Genomic DNA, 16,436 nt, shown 5'->3' on the forward strand with positions numbered 1-16,436 from the left:
AGCATGGGAGCTGAACTTTGCCTCTGGTACTAAAAATAGGCTCCTGGAGGAATCCACCTCATTCTGACTCCCTTCCCATTCCCTCCTGGTTTGCCTCCTAGCCAAGTTACGCAAATCTGTCAGTTGAAGACTTCCAATATTGTTTTCACCATGTGAACAATCAGAAAGATGGCCTTCCTCTCACCACCAAAAAAAACCACAACCAGATGCGATCATGAGCAGTTACTTGGTTCTATGACCTCAGGCTTTAAGGAAAAACAGAAGGAAGTAAACAGGAACCCATACAGATGCGAATGCAAACAAATAGTAGGTTAGAGAAATCAGAAGAAAAGGCCACTTCCAAGTAAGTCATCCTGTTTTCATGTAAAGACTGTTAGTTCATGCAACACAGTCAGAACTAGATGTCTATTTAAATATGACTTTTTACAGTACATTTTGTCCAGCTGTTTTACTACGTCTTCCAAGAGAGATCTAGGGACTCATCTGGCTCCTGTAGTAATAATAAGCTTTCAGTGTTTGTCTGTGTAACTCCCAGGGCACATATTCAAGAAGTATTTGGTACCTGGACCTGGAGACCCCAGAGCTCAAGCTAGTATAGAAGGTATTAAACAAAACTGTAGTAAGCTCAAACCCAAATATATTATTTTTCCAATAAGTGAAGTGTATACCCCTCTGAAAAGGGGACTACAGCTTTACACAGCTTCTCAAAAGGAAGTGTGTCTGCAGTGGGAAGTTAAAAAAAATAAAAAATAAAAAAAAAATCATAACATGAGGGGTGTTTTGCTTCCTGCTTCTAAACCAGTAACTACAGCACTGCTTCCTCCTTCTGCCTTATCAGCTCCAGTCTAGCTTGTTTGCATTTATTGCACAGCCACAACAAATGGATGCACCTCATAGATCAATTTATATATATATTTTTTAAACTGTATCATTTTCAGAAACAGGCACAGCCTGTGAAACAGGTGTGCAAGTTAATCTTCTAATCTACTGAGGAATGACAAACTGCATTTGAACATCATGTCTATAAAACAGTGTGAACTTTGTGCATCTGTTATTTACAGCATATTGATAATATATGTCAGAGTTAATATTCATGATCTTGATTTACATGTTTTTTCATGCAGAGAATGGATCAGTATTCCCTCTGATTTACTTGACAGCACTCCTACATTTCATGACTGGCTGCAACAGAGAACACATTTCTAATATGCTTAATAAATTTGCACTGTCATTAGTACGGAATGTTTTATACACACAGACCAGGCAATGAGGAGCACATCTCTAAATCCTCCACTGAATACAATCCTTCAAAATACCATAGCACAATTCTTCTTCTTGTGTCAAGGAACAACTTCCTTGCCATTGTTAAAATAAACACAATATTTAAGCCAAAAGGTGCTTGCAGATATCCTGGCCCTCGTTCTTCCAGGAAGGTAAGAATATGGGTGAATTCAATAGGATGATGTTGAGTTAGGACCCATTAAAGCATTTGCTGCGAGTTGTTTCTTATGTGTGGTGTGTGTGTTTTTTTTTAAATGCTTTTTCCTTTCTCCAGCTTTACTGGAACTTGTTTTGATAGTTGCCAAACTTTCCTGGGTTGTTTTGCCTGCTAACTACAGGAGTTGACTGTGCTAGAAGGCTTTATTACTGCAAGTCAACAGGGTAAAATAAAATGTTGTGATAAAAAATGATAGCTGTGGAAACAGCCAAGTCCCCAGGGTCCTGCTGGTTGAATAGTATCCCATCCCACAAGGCTGCATGCAGCTCCACAGAGTACAAAATCCATGTTCTAAGCTTGCATCCAGCATAGCCAGATCTCCTGCTGTGATCAAACCGTAAAAAGATAGTGCTTCCTACGTGGATAGCTGAGAGTGTAGACATACTTTTCCCTTCCTTCTGTGTGTATTTATGCCTTCCAGCATATATACACACAGAAAAGCCAGCAGTTCACATGTTCGCAGGAGCAAAAATGAAAACAAACGATAAAAAAGGACAAAAGTGTCATTGTTCCACAGTTAAAATTTCACTAAGTGCTAATGGAAGATAAGGTAGTAGCGTTTACCAACACTGAGCAACTAAAACACCGTATTTATGGATAAAAGCATTTCAAATAGTCCTTCTCATGTTCCTCTTTCCCACAGTACTGCTTGTTAAAATGCACTTAATGAGAAATCTTTCTCCGTTTTGTTAGTTCTGCACATACAGACTTGGTTCTCCCCTACTCCATCTAAAAGATCTCAATCTGCCATTTCAAAGAAAACTGTGTCACTAAATTGCAGGTTACAACCTTATTAACGTTGCTCAGCAGGTAAAAAATAAACATGCATGGAGAAGAGCCCATTTGCAAAACAGAAGTAAGGAATGAATCATCACATAAAGTACAGGAGGACAACAGAGTAACAGACCTCTCCTGGAGATAACCTGGAGATGAGAAAGTACTGCTAACCTTTCAGGTATCCTGCTGTAAGAACTCTCTCATCCAGAGAAAAGAAAAATTACATACTAATGCAAAACTTATCTCCATTAATAAGTGTTTTCACCAAAACACTTTTCTGTATGATGATGACTATAAGATTATTCATTATACAGAGCTAACACTGATGGTACTTAAACTTTATGTCTGCTTTCAGCCAACACCTTGTCTTCAGCAATAGCTGATAGCAGTAGAGAACAGGAACACAATTAGGATACAGCCTTAACTCTCTACAAACATGTTGCTTACGGTTTCTGAGTGAAAGATAGTGTATCTGCATTCAACTCAAGTGAATTCTTTATTTCATCAAGTGGAGCCATGAAAGAAATAAAGGTTATTACTACACCTACAAGTGGCAATGCTCAAAGGCGTCTGTTCTTTGCTGGTTTACATACCAAGTTCATATTCTTGAACTCCTTGAATGGATAAAGTTGCAGGATGATGTGATTTACGTATCCCTTGCTGTCCATATGGGAAGTTAAATCTAGATCTATATGAAGCATGAATCTTTTCTAGAATACTTTATGGCATACATTTAAAAGCTTTCATATTGAAGAAACCAGGAACAGTGGAGTACAAGCTGGAAGTGTTAAGCACTACTGAACTGGAAGCTCTGAGATCAACAACAGTGTTGAAGTGTAGAAGTCCTCTTTATCAATTGCAGCCAGTACAATCAGAGCAACAGATGCATGTTTAGAGCACAACTGTTTGCAAGTCAAGGAAACCCTACATCTTCCTACCTACTGGCTGAAAAGTTTAAATTGCTGCTACTTTCTGAAGAAATACCAAGCTAAAACATGGAAGGAAGGAGACAAATAGCAGCACGTATTGTGTGTCAGCCACTAAAGTTCCTAATGAAAAGGGTCCTACCTATCTCTCCAGAACATCATGTTTATACAAAAAGAATAATAAAAATAAAAATAAAATAAATAAAAAAAATCAGTCTTCTCCTCCACTGTCTGCAGCTCATGGACACTACAGTCACTTTTCCTGGCATTTTTATTTATTGGAAATGTAGGCTTATCTTACTCTAGTGGTAAAAAACATCTCCTAACTCTCACTCCTTAATCCTTCCTGCAATCTGAGAGATACCTACGACAGGAAGAGAAATAAACCCAGTACAGTTGGTTAATTGCTCAGTGACGGATAATCTTCTCTCCTCTCTGGTTTCCTCCTCTTCTATATAAAGAATAGCAAATGTAAATAAAAGTCTTTCATCTAAAAAGCTGGAAAAAGTATGTCAAGATAACAGCATAATTAAAGTCAGGCACAGCCATATACAAAGCTTCATTTGCCATATACAGAAATAACAGCTCACTTGCCATCCAAAACCTGGCAAGTTTCTGAGCTTCAGTACTCAAGAAGAAAGCATAGATTCTGTTCCTTTCCTCTGCTATATTTCATCCCTTCATGTATGTCACTAGTGGTCTCTTAATTCATGGGTTGTTTCGGAAGGACAATTTTCTTCTGTTAGCACTTCAGCCAGCTGTAGTTAAACTGGCTGAAAAATTATATAGAAATGCCATTCTAGCAGGTAGTAGTATGTTTACAAAGAACACAGATTCATATCTTGTAGGCGATGGCATGGTTATGTTATAGATGGTTACAATCTCATCAGTCACAAAACCGCTTAAATTACCCAACAGTGACAGAAGCACTTATAATCAGCTATAGCACAAATGACTTGTGTCTTCACATGCTTCTGAACAGCCCCTCATTATTCATCAGCCTTTGGAGAACACACTCTCCACAGGAGGCAAGAGTGGTATTTCTTTGTCATGTACTCAAGGCAGAGATTCCTCTTCAGTGGTGAGAACATGCAGAATATCTGATTTTTATCTCAGAAACAGAACTCTTGACATCAGAAATCAAACCAGACATGAGATCATGATTTCCTCTATTCCTAAGCATCAAAGCTGGAGGGAAGAAATAAATTGAAGTGTAAGATATGTTTCTGCCTTTCACTCAGTTCAATTTTTCTACCCTTTTGAAGCAAGCAAGGAGATGTAAATTAACACATCACTTAAGCAGCCAGGAGGTGCAACAGCTAATAACCTCTCTGTCAGGTGAGTTAAATAACATGACATGCCCATTCAGTCATTTCTTTCCATCACACTAAGAACAGAGAAGCTGTCAGGGAATCTTGAAAAGATTATTTATTAATGATCCAGATATATATCTGCATGGTGAGCAGAGATCTAACTGCAGAGCCAGACTGAGGACGGAGCATCGTGAAACCACTTACAGCTGACATAAGGCAGCAGGACTCAGTTAAGAGAATGAAGCATGCTGGTGACAGTCAGAACAGCCACAAGAACCAAAGAAGAACCAATTGAGAGCAATAACAGCACTGCAGAGATACACGGGTGGATTTTAGCCAATCCTGGTTCTCCTCTGACATCTAGAGAAAAGCCTTTTTTCAGGGACTCTGGATGATTGGCCATGCAGCTGTAAACAAGCCCTGGCAAGTGACAGACACCAAGTAAAACCAGAGCTGATGAGTTCAAAACAAGCCAAGCAGTTCCTCAAATCCACAGTATTTTTTGCTCCAAGATGTCACAGGTGCTAAAAATGTTTAACACCACTGCAGAAGTTACTAAGGAAGTTCATACCAGTTAAGTTTCACAGTGGTAAATACTATTTCTTGAAACTATTGAGAAATGAAACAAAACTCACATACCAAATAACAACACACTAATAATAATAAAATATTCAGATAGATCTTAAACCAAAGGGTGAGGAAGGACCTGGAACTACAACACTATGAATGAAGGCTGGGAGAATACAAGGAACTGCCAGGTGTGAAAAATCTGTTTGTATCTTCTCTCTCTCAGGTTGCCTTTTGGCAAGAGGATGCTAAGTTAGAGGAAATATAGAAATACAGCTTTTCTTACGTCATTTCCTGATATTAAGGAAGCCTGAAATCTAGTAGAGTGCTCTACACTCACTAGCTTGTAGGTTTGCCACACAGCCAAACTCCCAGATTCTGGTACATCCTTTCATGACATCTGCATAGCCCCTTCTCTTTCAAACATATTAACATTTAAACTTCAAAGAAATTACATTTGAAACAGGTAACAGCATAAGCTCTTCGGCACGATTTTGTGCCCAAGCTCACACATCACATCAAGCATTGCTTTCTCCACTCTGATGTGGCTGTTCTGTTTTCAGTCCTAAACCAGTACCTCAGCACAATACTTCGCTGCATCACAAGAGCAAAGTAATTCTCTAGCACCATAAGCAATGGAAAAGGATGTGTCTCCACAGAGTGAACACCATGCCTTCCTCAATGACTGATAAAGCAGATGGAGATTTTTCAGGGAGAAATGGCTGAGGGCAGTTAGAGGGAATAAGTAACAGATATTACATTTATGAATATTATTTTCTGAAAAGATTGTGACACCTCAGCTTGCATACCAGACAAGGCAAAGGGCAGTAGAGACAATACGATCCTTTCTGATCAAGCCCTACCAGCAATTTATATGAAATAGGAAGATCTAATTATCTCCACAGCACAAGAAGAAATAATTTAATCAGCCCCACAAAATGCCAATCATTCTGTATGTTTCTATTGCTAGAAAGAAAATCCTAAGGGTTTTGGTATTTCATTAGTTGGGAGAGAAACAGTAGTCTGTTCACCTCCATCAGTGGCCTTCATAAAAGCCCCCAGACTGCCCAACAATGCTTTGTAGACTGAACCGCAAGATAAATCTCTATTTATCTATTATGGCTCTTGATGCTACCACAAGAACCATTAATTAAACACCTCTTAAATCTATTTTTCAGATAGATTAAAAAAAAAAAAAAAAAAAGAAAACACAACCAAATACCACATGCCCTCACTGGATCCAAATAACACCATAAAGAAACAGACCACAGGAAAATCCTTGGCATTAGTTCAGAGTGCATAATATGCTCTTAAAGTCATTAAAGTATCAAGGCATCCCTGACAACAGACAGCATCACACAAATGGAAATCCATCATCTGGTACTAATACTAGAAGTTCTGAACAAACAGACCTGTGATATCCATTTGAGCTCACTTTAATAACAGATAGTTTTGCAGTCTTAGCGATACTGATGTTTCAGAAGTATCACTTGTGTATTAGACAGTCATAAGATTCTTCATAATAAACAAGGACATAAGCTTGAGTTACTCTAAAAATAAACCAATTGGTCGATTTTCTTCTGAATAATACAGAAAAGGCTGATTTGTGAAATATGTTATCTATTTGAAACAAGACAATCAAAACTTCAGCCTCCAGCCTCTTCATCTTCAAGTACAAAATAAAAGAATGAGAGATAGGTTAGCTACAAACCTTCCAGCACATTTAAAAAATCCAATTAAATTAAATAAAAGAATTGTATCAGGCTGCTCCTATTTAAAAGTAAGATAGTAATTATTAACTCAATTTATCTCCATACCTCCAAAGAGAGCTTTCTGTGATGCTTCCCAGGTTGTAGTCATACAGCTTTGTCAGAATTAGAATCACCTGAAGGCAAAAAGAAGAAATCATGGTTAGTCTCAAACAATTATAATCTTACAGAAGTGAAATGACCCCAGGGAGGGCTTAAGATTTCCTTTAATGGGTGCTTAATGTAACTGAATTAATTGTCATAAGTATTTGCCTAAAAAGACACAGGAAGTATATGTGAAGAAAGCATGCTGAGCATTTCCTGCTCAAATGCCCTGCAACAAGGTCTTTCCTTAACCCCAAAAGGCAGAATGCGGTTGGAAGTACCTTATATGCTAGAGAAACTGTTACAGAATAAAAGGTGATTTCTGCTACCTGTGGTACATTACTTTCTATTCCATTTGATAAGCACTGAAATTGTTCACCCTTTTCACAGCTGTGGTGCATGGATATAACCTACTGGTCTGCCTTCAAATTACTTTTTGTTGTGTCAGGTAATTAAAAAAACAGGCAAATGATCATCCACTGTAGCTAGGGAGGCTTAGATTAGGTATCAGGAAAGAATCTCCACAAACAAAGTTCATCACTGGCATAGGCCACCCAGAGTATCTGCAGAGCCTCCATCCTTGGAGAATGACAAAATCTAATTGGACAAAATCATGACTGCCATTATCCACAGCTGGTGATAACTGTGCTCTGAGGATGAGGCTGAACTAGAGACTTTCAAGTGTCTCTAATAAGCAACGTTTCTATGACTTTGGTGAGAAGTTTTAGAAACAGACAGAATGGAAATGCTTCCAGGTTTAGGAGTTTTATTAGCTCTTTTCATAAACAGTTTTTCCCTCTTGCCAAAACAGACACTTCTAGAATGAAATTATCTTGCCAGGGGGAGGAAGGCAATTTTAGCAAAAAGAATTTCCAGCAAAACATTTCAGCCTGCACTTTTGTTAATGTTCTAAAAAAAATAATTACTGACTTTCAAGATGATGGGCTCTTTTAACAAGACCTACATTTGGGACAAACTACCAGACCATTACTATTGCTACTAATTTATTTTGCATTTCTCCCTGCCAGGTCACTGTATATCTTCTCCTCCCTTTCCCATTAAAACTGCAGTAAATTGAAGAGGCACAGCGCTTCTTATCTGACAAAAACCCTGATCTATATACCTCTACGTTATTATTTTCAGCCTGGGTTCCTAAGAAACGAGGTTTACAGATTCACATACCCTTACTCCCTTGACAACTTTCACTTTCATCAGCCAATTTTAGCTAATTTGGCAGAGAAACAAAGGACTGGAGGAAATTCAGTCCCTATAAGCTCTGTGAAAGCTAGCACCAGCACAGCAGAGGAAAGGAATTGAACACATCATGGTAAATGCTATCCTGCCTCTTACACACTGATAGCCTTGAACCAAGGAGGAACTGGCTCTTACCCAATACATTCAGCATGAAAGAAGAATACAGAGAATGTAAGCGAACAAATAGCTACTGCAAAGGAAAGGTAAGGGGAACAGATTACGTACATCTGACAAGCATGTTTCTTCTTTTCTACAGCAGTTAGATCTCTCAATGATAGACAAAGCAAGAAAAAACTTCTTAACTTTGAGGGTGACAGAGCACCAGGATGCGTTGTCCAGAGGCTTGTGGAGTCTCCTCCTTTGGAAATACTCAAAACCTGTCTGGATGCTTTCCCATGTCACCTACTACAGGGAACCTGCATTCAAGTGGCGGAACTAGATGACCTTCAGAGGTCCCTTCCAACCCCTACAATTCTGTGTAATCTGCACAAACACAAGTCATGTGCAGATGATAAGGGAGACAGAAGTACTTGCAAAAAGCCAACAGTTTATCAAGGCAAGCTCCAGAAGAAAAACAGCCTTCCTTTTTACCTGCTCACTCCTATTTTAATGTCCTACCTTCCCTTCTTCCATCACACCTGCTTATTGCTTTACGTCTAAAATGAGATCCTCATCCTATTATACACAAATGACTGCCTGGGAACTCAGGCTATTAAAATACAAACCCCAGAAGGTAGAGGACATTTTAGTGACATCATACAAATAAACAGTACCACAGAGAAATGGAGGCTGTGGAAGAGTGAACCACGGAGGTGCCTGATGCCTGGGGCCACCTCTGGCCTGTGAGACAGTCCCTAGCTGTGATGCTTTGCCATGCCACCCCACAGCCCCCAGAAGCCCCAGCCTGTGTTGCCACTCACCCTGAGGTGCACAAGGGCTGGCCCTGCAGATATCTGAGCTGAGACCACAGCCCCAGGCTCCCTGCACACCCAACTCAGCTCTGAGCCCTTGTGTGACTCTAGCCCTGTCTCCAAGCATTGCATCCCTTGCATAGCTCCTTACTAGCCCTGCCACACAGCAGCAAGCTGCCTGCAGACCCTAAGGCCCCTACAAGCCTGCTGCCCACCAACACCAAGCATGCCATGACTCCCACGACAACAGCCCCACAACAAACTGAGAACTGACTCAAATAGACATCTCCAGAAAGCCTCACAGTGACTCCTGCTCTCAACAGAGATCCTGAGGAGAGCTGTTCATGACAATGGCAGTTCATTCAAAACACCACAACTCCCTTCTACTCCATCATCCCTATTAGCTCTCAGCACCCTGACCTAGATATTCCCTCTGTCCCACAGAACATATAAACACCAGTGCCATCCAGCCAGGAGGTGCCAGCCTGCAGGGTACCTCTTTGAAGAGAAGGCCAATGTGCACAGTGCCAACTGCAGATGGCAGAGCAGCAGCAGGCACATACGTTTTGCAAAGCCAATTAGGGCTTTATAAGTACTAAAATTTCAATCTCCTTCCTCCCAGGAATGCTAATTGGTGACAACCAGGCAGCTGCACTCCCAGATCCTGACCACATCACTGCCATCCCTCCCTCCTCCGAATGAATCTCTAAACTCCCTACTTAACTAATAAACAAAAATCAAGATGGAAAAGGGTGAAGGAAGAGGAAAGGGGTGAGAGCATGAAAGCATACAAGACCTTTCTAAATAACTGCTCTTCTGATGAAAGATAGCAGTGAAGTCAGTGAAGTTTCAGTGCCAGCGTGTGTAGAGACTTTCCATATGATGTGGGAATTGCATCTACCTTCAGCTTCCAGCTTCCCTTGATCTACGAAGCAGCTGGACAGTTAAAGAAAGTTGCTTGTATCTTTTTCCAAGCCTTGTCTTTTCTTGGCACCCTCATCCTTTGCTTGCCAGAGGAAATTCAGACTTAAAAGACTAAAGAATATTCCCCACTGAATATTTTGACATCTGGTAGTCTTAGAGGCAGACTTGAAGATAGAAGACACAGAAACTGGGAAGAGAAAATAAGAAATCTAGTGGGATTTTCCTCCATTCTTTGCCACTAGTTGATGTGATCATGGGAAAATCACAGCAGAGTCTTAAGAGGCACACTGTCCTCACCTGTAATCCCAAGAAGTAGAATCAAGCCTACTTTTATGGATTACTAAAATCAGCAATGTGCAACTACACTAGCGTTAAACAGATTTGTCAGAAGTTACTCATTTTGACTTTTTTTTTTTTTTTACCCAGACTTTGAGGGAAGGTCACAAATGTCCAGATTTCCACAAAAGAAAACTTAATTGAGAATTTTAATTTCCTCAGTTGAAAAATAAAGTGTCATCGTTGTCCCCATAAGAATATAATATAAATTGAGAAAAAACAAATTTTCCACCTGCAGAGAGCTGAAACATCTTCCTTGTTCCTTTTTGTTTCACTCAAATTTCAGTGAAATTCACATCTCAGAGTACCATATGTTCTCCTACACTAATGTGTGAAGAACAGTATTTCATCATACTTCTTATAGATCTAACAATTCTGCAATCAGAACTACTCCTTGACCCATCAAAACACATTCATTGCAGCCCAGACCATTAGAATCCAAAGTAATACTACTATATCTTGACCTCTTAGTAAAATTAGGAGACAGCCTTCAATATTTAATATTTCTAAGCTAATAATTGTACTTGACATTATGTTGCAGCATATATATTATTAATATATATACACACACACAGTCACCAGTTTGTTATGCAATAGCTTAGATATCTCCACATCACATAAATAGGCTGTTTCCAGAATTCAGAAAGGCTTTCCTACAGGAACCTTTCCTACTTTCATGGATTTGAATCAGCTCCTGCTCATCTTTATACATAGCCGCCTCCCCCCCCCCCCCCCCCCCCAACTAGTTTCAGAAGACTCCTGGTGTTATTTGCTCTGATTCAAACATCAGTAATAGATCTCAAACATCTACATGCAAAACAAACAAGTATTTGGGCAGAAAATTAGTTATTTCTGCCTTGGGTTCAATATTCTCTTTTCCCTTTCACAATGTTATTTGAATAACCTAATTCAAGGCCATGATTTCAGTTACGTTTACTCTTTGAGAAAATATATTTCTCCTTCGCTGTTTTTGCCGCTTTCATTTCTTTGTTATTTAGCCTGCAAAGGTTAGTTCATGTTTAAGATTGTTCCTTTTTATTTTCCTTTTTTTTTTTCCTTTCTCTGAGGCTGTCACTGTGTAGTACTGAGGAACCTAATGAACAGAGACATGCATATTATGTTGTTCTAAATGTCAGAATATGGCTGTGAAAAAAGTAATGAAATGAAAATAATAAGCAAGACAGTATTTTCCTCCTCTGTTGCTTTTCATTTTTATTTTTTTTATTTCTTTTTCCCACTGAGGATGCTTTTCTCCCCCTTCCTTATCACTTACCAATCAATACAACCTAACAAGAAAACTAGAGACACAATGGAAGGAACCTGAAAATTCAGTCTTATGCCAGCTTTGCTTTGAATATGGATGCCTCTTCCATCTGCAGAGAAATGCAAGACTGCTCCGTTCTTCATTAAGAACAGCATTTGAAGTAGGATTTTCTGCCATAACAGGCATGGAAACGGAAAGAGTAATCTTCATCATTTTCTGTGCTAATAGCCAAGAGCAGAAAAGATTTGATCATGGGTTTACTGCATCCCCAGTGACCATTCTAACCATGGTATAGCTCTAAGAATGCTTGCTTGTTTTAATTCTTTATAGAAAGTGAAAAAGCTGCAGGAAATAATGGGACAGGAGGCATGGTGTTTTAGCTCACTCACCTAAGAAATGACCAACTAACAGAAGAGATACTTGAACCTGGATCACCCTTTCCCAAAGGAAACCATTTCCCCACACCTATTCTAGCAAGTACAAGATACCCTAGGAATTAAGTGGAACCCACATTAATTCAAAACAGCATTTTCAAAGAAAATCAACTTTGTTGATTATTTCTGAACTGTGATTGCTTTTTAGACTCAGGACATGAAGGCCTATCTGCAGGTTTAAGATGGAAATCAGTGGTTGGATTAAAAATGCCACTCTGTGAAGATACTGATGAAAAGATATTTGCAACTGCAAGAGAAACTGCATAGTAAGCATGGCTAAATGTTTCCCAGACCTACGTTGGTTCACCTGGTCCATGCAATCTCATCCTATCCTTCGTTGTACTACTGACCCACATTTAGTACAAAGTTAAATCTGCATTTAGACTTTGTTTTCAGCTTCTATACAAATAAACATAGTAAGACAATCACAGGATACTGGCCAAAGCTCATCCTTAACTGCAATAATAGTTCCAGTCATAAAACAAGGATTACATTTAAGTAGACTCTGAGCAAGCTAATAGTACACAAGGTGTATAATGCTTTGCACTATTCACAACTGCAAATTTACTCCTGGGAACAGTATGTGAACACAATGGTAAAAAAAAAAAAAAAAAAAAAAGTGACTGTACTTATTCAAGCTAGGCTAAACATGAACACAAACTAAAACAATCATGGTGTTTAAAGTCTGATCATCATTATTAAAGACCCACAGTGCAAAATAATCTGTCTGACTTTGCAATTCATACCAACAGAGCCTCTCATCCTGGATACATTTTTTCAGCTATATTTCCATTACCATCCCCAGGTTCTCTCTCCAAATGCTTTCCACTTTACACAGCACAACAGGGCACTAAATGAAAACAAGCAACTTTTACAGCTCCATGCAGATGGAGATTTTTCAAACAAGAAGAACACAATCAAATTTTTAACAGCATTCACACTACAGCTTCTTGGTCTGATTCTTACAGTACCACCTCTACATTGACCCAAAACCATGCCAGGCTGATTGAATCCTGTTGGAGCAATTTCTGATTTCGAAGTCACAACAGTTTGGGAAGAGAAATAAACAGACACAACCAAGACAGTTTAAGTACACCTCAATGTGCAGTGATCCATGAATCCCTTATTAAACTCTAGAGATCCTTTCCATCACCTACTTAGCAGGAACATAAGTCAATAACAAAGAAGCACAAAATTAAGTTTCCACAAGCTTGCTGGTCTGCTATAATTGAGCAGGAAGCTACAGCACTTGAAGCCTTCTTATGCACTACGCATTAATAACCCACGTTTCTCTGGCTAGGCTGCACAGCATGAGAGGATGCAGCACTTAGTCCAAACTGGAAATAATTGTGCTGCTCCCATCTTTTCCCCTCCTCCTCTCTACCTTCTCACTACAACGTGTAACTTTCAAACTGGAAATAAAAAAATGAAGGGAAGAAGCCACCAAAACACAGCAATATTCTCAATGAGCTCCTTGGTGCAGCATCTATGTAAGGAAACATTTTCAAAGAAATTCACAAGCAAGTCTAAATAATTCATGACTAAGAATTTTACAGGCTGCTCATGAATAAAAAAAGAAACTCTAGAGAACTCATTATCTGGGGCAAATTACTGGTACAAATCTTGTCCTTCATATTATTGTTATTTAGCAATTTTATACCAGTCAGCAAGTATCAAGGTCTCTAACAACTAGGCCAGTGCCAAGAACTCTGAAAATGTGAACACTGATTTGCTTTCCACATGAGTTGCAGATGAACAGGCAAAGAAAGGCAAGGAAAGCATAAAGACAGAGAAGGAAAAGCATGCATTGCCACACCTGGACTGCTGACTCCTGGCTTCACCACAATCTTTATTATAAAGAATCTGCAAAGCAAAAATCCCTTTTTTCTGCATACTTCAAGGGACATAAAAAGGTGCTGCCCACAATCTCACCTGTGACAGGAGGTGATAGCATAGTTTATAGAGAAAGAATTAAAATTGGCCTGGCTGAGGATAATGTGTCCCCCTGTTAACCCTCTGCAATGAAAAAATTACACTCTTCCTAATTCAAAAACTAATGCAGCCAGTGTGTCTAATAATAAAAGGATCAGGTAAAGCCAGCATGGATGATCAAAGATGTGGAATGACTTTAAAAGAAAAAAAAAAAACAACATGAAAAATGCCTCAAACTGAATCTGAGGAGAAAACAGTGAAGGAGATATGAAAGACATATATGAAGTCATAAGTGTCCTGAATTGATTTTCTCTTATTTAGCGCACAAGATGTGATTAGATTCAGAATTCTACACGTAAATAAGTTGGGAAACTCCTCCTGCTGTATATTCTGGATACTGAAATCTTGTCTCAGTTTAAAGGGATACAGTTCAGGGAACAGATGTGCACTGAGGTCAACTTGACACATAAGTTAAAATATAACACAATGTTTTTGCAAGTCTTTCACCCTTCCCAGACACACAGTTTTAGACAGTGCTGAAGAAGGTCTATGACTATGTAGTACAAGTCTTTTGTTTTTACTGCTAATATAGGTAGCTTTAGCCTTCATGAATTTCTCTAAATCTGTACTTATCGCATTTTTTTACATCTATAAGAGCCACCTGTGGGCAAGATATTCACTTACCAACCATGGATACAGGTATTTCTATTATTTTTGTTGTACAATCTACAGAGAAAGATCATCATTCCTGAGTAAGGAAGGGAACCACAAAAGACTTCCCCAAATACAAACCATATGTCTGAGAGCATTGTCCAAATGCTCCTTGAACTCCAGCAACTCAACGCCATGCCCACCATTCCTTGGTAAAGAGCCTTTTCCCAATATCCAGCCTGACTATCCCTTGATGCCACTGCACCCTGCTCCCTCAGCAGATTCTATTTCGCTCAGCTTACAGACATGAGTTGCAACAAAGAGAAGCAAAGTGAGGCTTATGTCCCACAGATCTCTTAAAGACAGCCCCTAGTCCTCATGCTTGTCATCTAGAAGAAACAGAAATTTGTTGCAGTGTAAAAATAATTAACATACTACTACCAAAATACAGAAAGAGAAATCATGTTTCTGTAGTAAATAAAAACACAGAGTTCAAGACACTAAGTTACTGCTCCTCCTTGCTCTGGAAGTGACCAAATGTATGCCTACCATGTTCCCGAAAACATCTTCACCACTAACAAGGTGAATCATTTGGGATACAGATTTCATTCTGTGTTTTAAACTTTCCCCACCCCCTCTCCAACATTAAATCTGTTTTGACAAACTTCCCTTTCATTCAATTAGATTCAGTTTCACAGAAATATTTCTGAGTGTCTTTTCATGTGATTAATAAACTAAAGAGACAAAAAAATAATAATAATAAAAATAAAAAGGAATTATTCAGGATCCAAAGTAAATGCAATAATAGATTTTCTTCCAGTTGCAGGGGGAGGCAGAGAAGAGAGGAATGAAGACTAAAAAAACAAAGGAAAGAAATTGCTTGTCATTTTGAAATGTTTTAATACAAAGGCAGATAGTTAAAAAAGAGACAAGGTTTCATTCCAGAAGACAAAAGTTACTATGAAGAGAATCAATTACATGCTGTAATTGCATTGATGCTTAAAAGCCATTAGCATGAGAGTTCTGTTCATGTTTCAAGAGGGAAATGCAGTCTTCTGTTTATTCATTTCACTGAATACCCACAAAGGCCTTAGGGGGATTATTTCAGAATTAAGACCAGAGCAGGGTGAAGCCCTAAACCTCTTGGAAGGAAACGTCTTCTCTTACACCCTATTGTATTTGCTGTCAATCAGCAGCTCTTGCTATAACATGCAGCTGCTGCTAAGGATGACAGACAAGAGTGGACACCCAGTGAGGATGAAAGGTTCAACTGGAAAAGCACTTAGCTGTCTCGCTTCTGGCCCACTACTGAAACATTCAGAGCCATCCAGGAAGCTCCGGGCTTTGCCAAGGGACTATGATTTTAAATGCTGAGAATCACATTTCTAAAGCAAATTTGGAAAGCCTGCATCTAGAAACGAAAACTTCATACTCAAGAGTTTTTTAAACACTTGATCTTACATGCAAACTAGGGCTTGAGCATAGCCACTGGCAGTTACAAGTCAACACAAAGCACTCACAGAAACAGAAATGTGTGAGAAAAGGCTTTATGGAAACATACCACCACTGGGATCCTTCTTTCCCACCTTTATGTACGGTGGTGTCTTCCTGGTTAAGACATAGAGGTTTCTGAAGGATTCAGAAATCCTTATGAGCTCCAAACACAAACAGTATTTCCCAAAACCACTAACCCAGGCCCCAACTAGGACATAATTCACCCAACTCTGTCTGAGGAAAAAATGAAAAGGAAAAATTTCAGAAAAGGTGATATTGCAGAGAAAAGCTGAAAGCAGAGG

General features: G+C 39.1%; 1 protein-coding gene across 3 annotated transcripts in view; it reads right to left on the bottom strand.

The window, feature by feature from the left end:
• LOC140253836 (VPS10 domain-containing receptor SorCS1-like) overlaps positions 1-16,436 on the bottom strand; it is a 271,593-nt gene that overhangs the window by 173,562 nt on the left and 81,595 nt on the right. For all 3 annotated transcript variants that reach the window (XM_072339820.1, XM_072339819.1, XM_072339821.1), the window contains exon 2: positions 6,899-6,966. In XM_072339820.1, coding sequence (XP_072195921.1) covers positions 6,899-6,966 — 68 coding nt within the window. The remainder of the gene's footprint in view (positions 1-6,898; positions 6,967-16,436) is intronic.

Source organism: Excalfactoria chinensis, chromosome 6 (genome assembly GCF_039878825.1).
Source record: "Excalfactoria chinensis isolate bCotChi1 chromosome 6, bCotChi1.hap2, whole genome shotgun sequence".
Classification (NCBI taxonomy): domain Eukaryota; kingdom Metazoa; phylum Chordata; class Aves; order Galliformes; family Phasianidae; genus Excalfactoria; species Excalfactoria chinensis.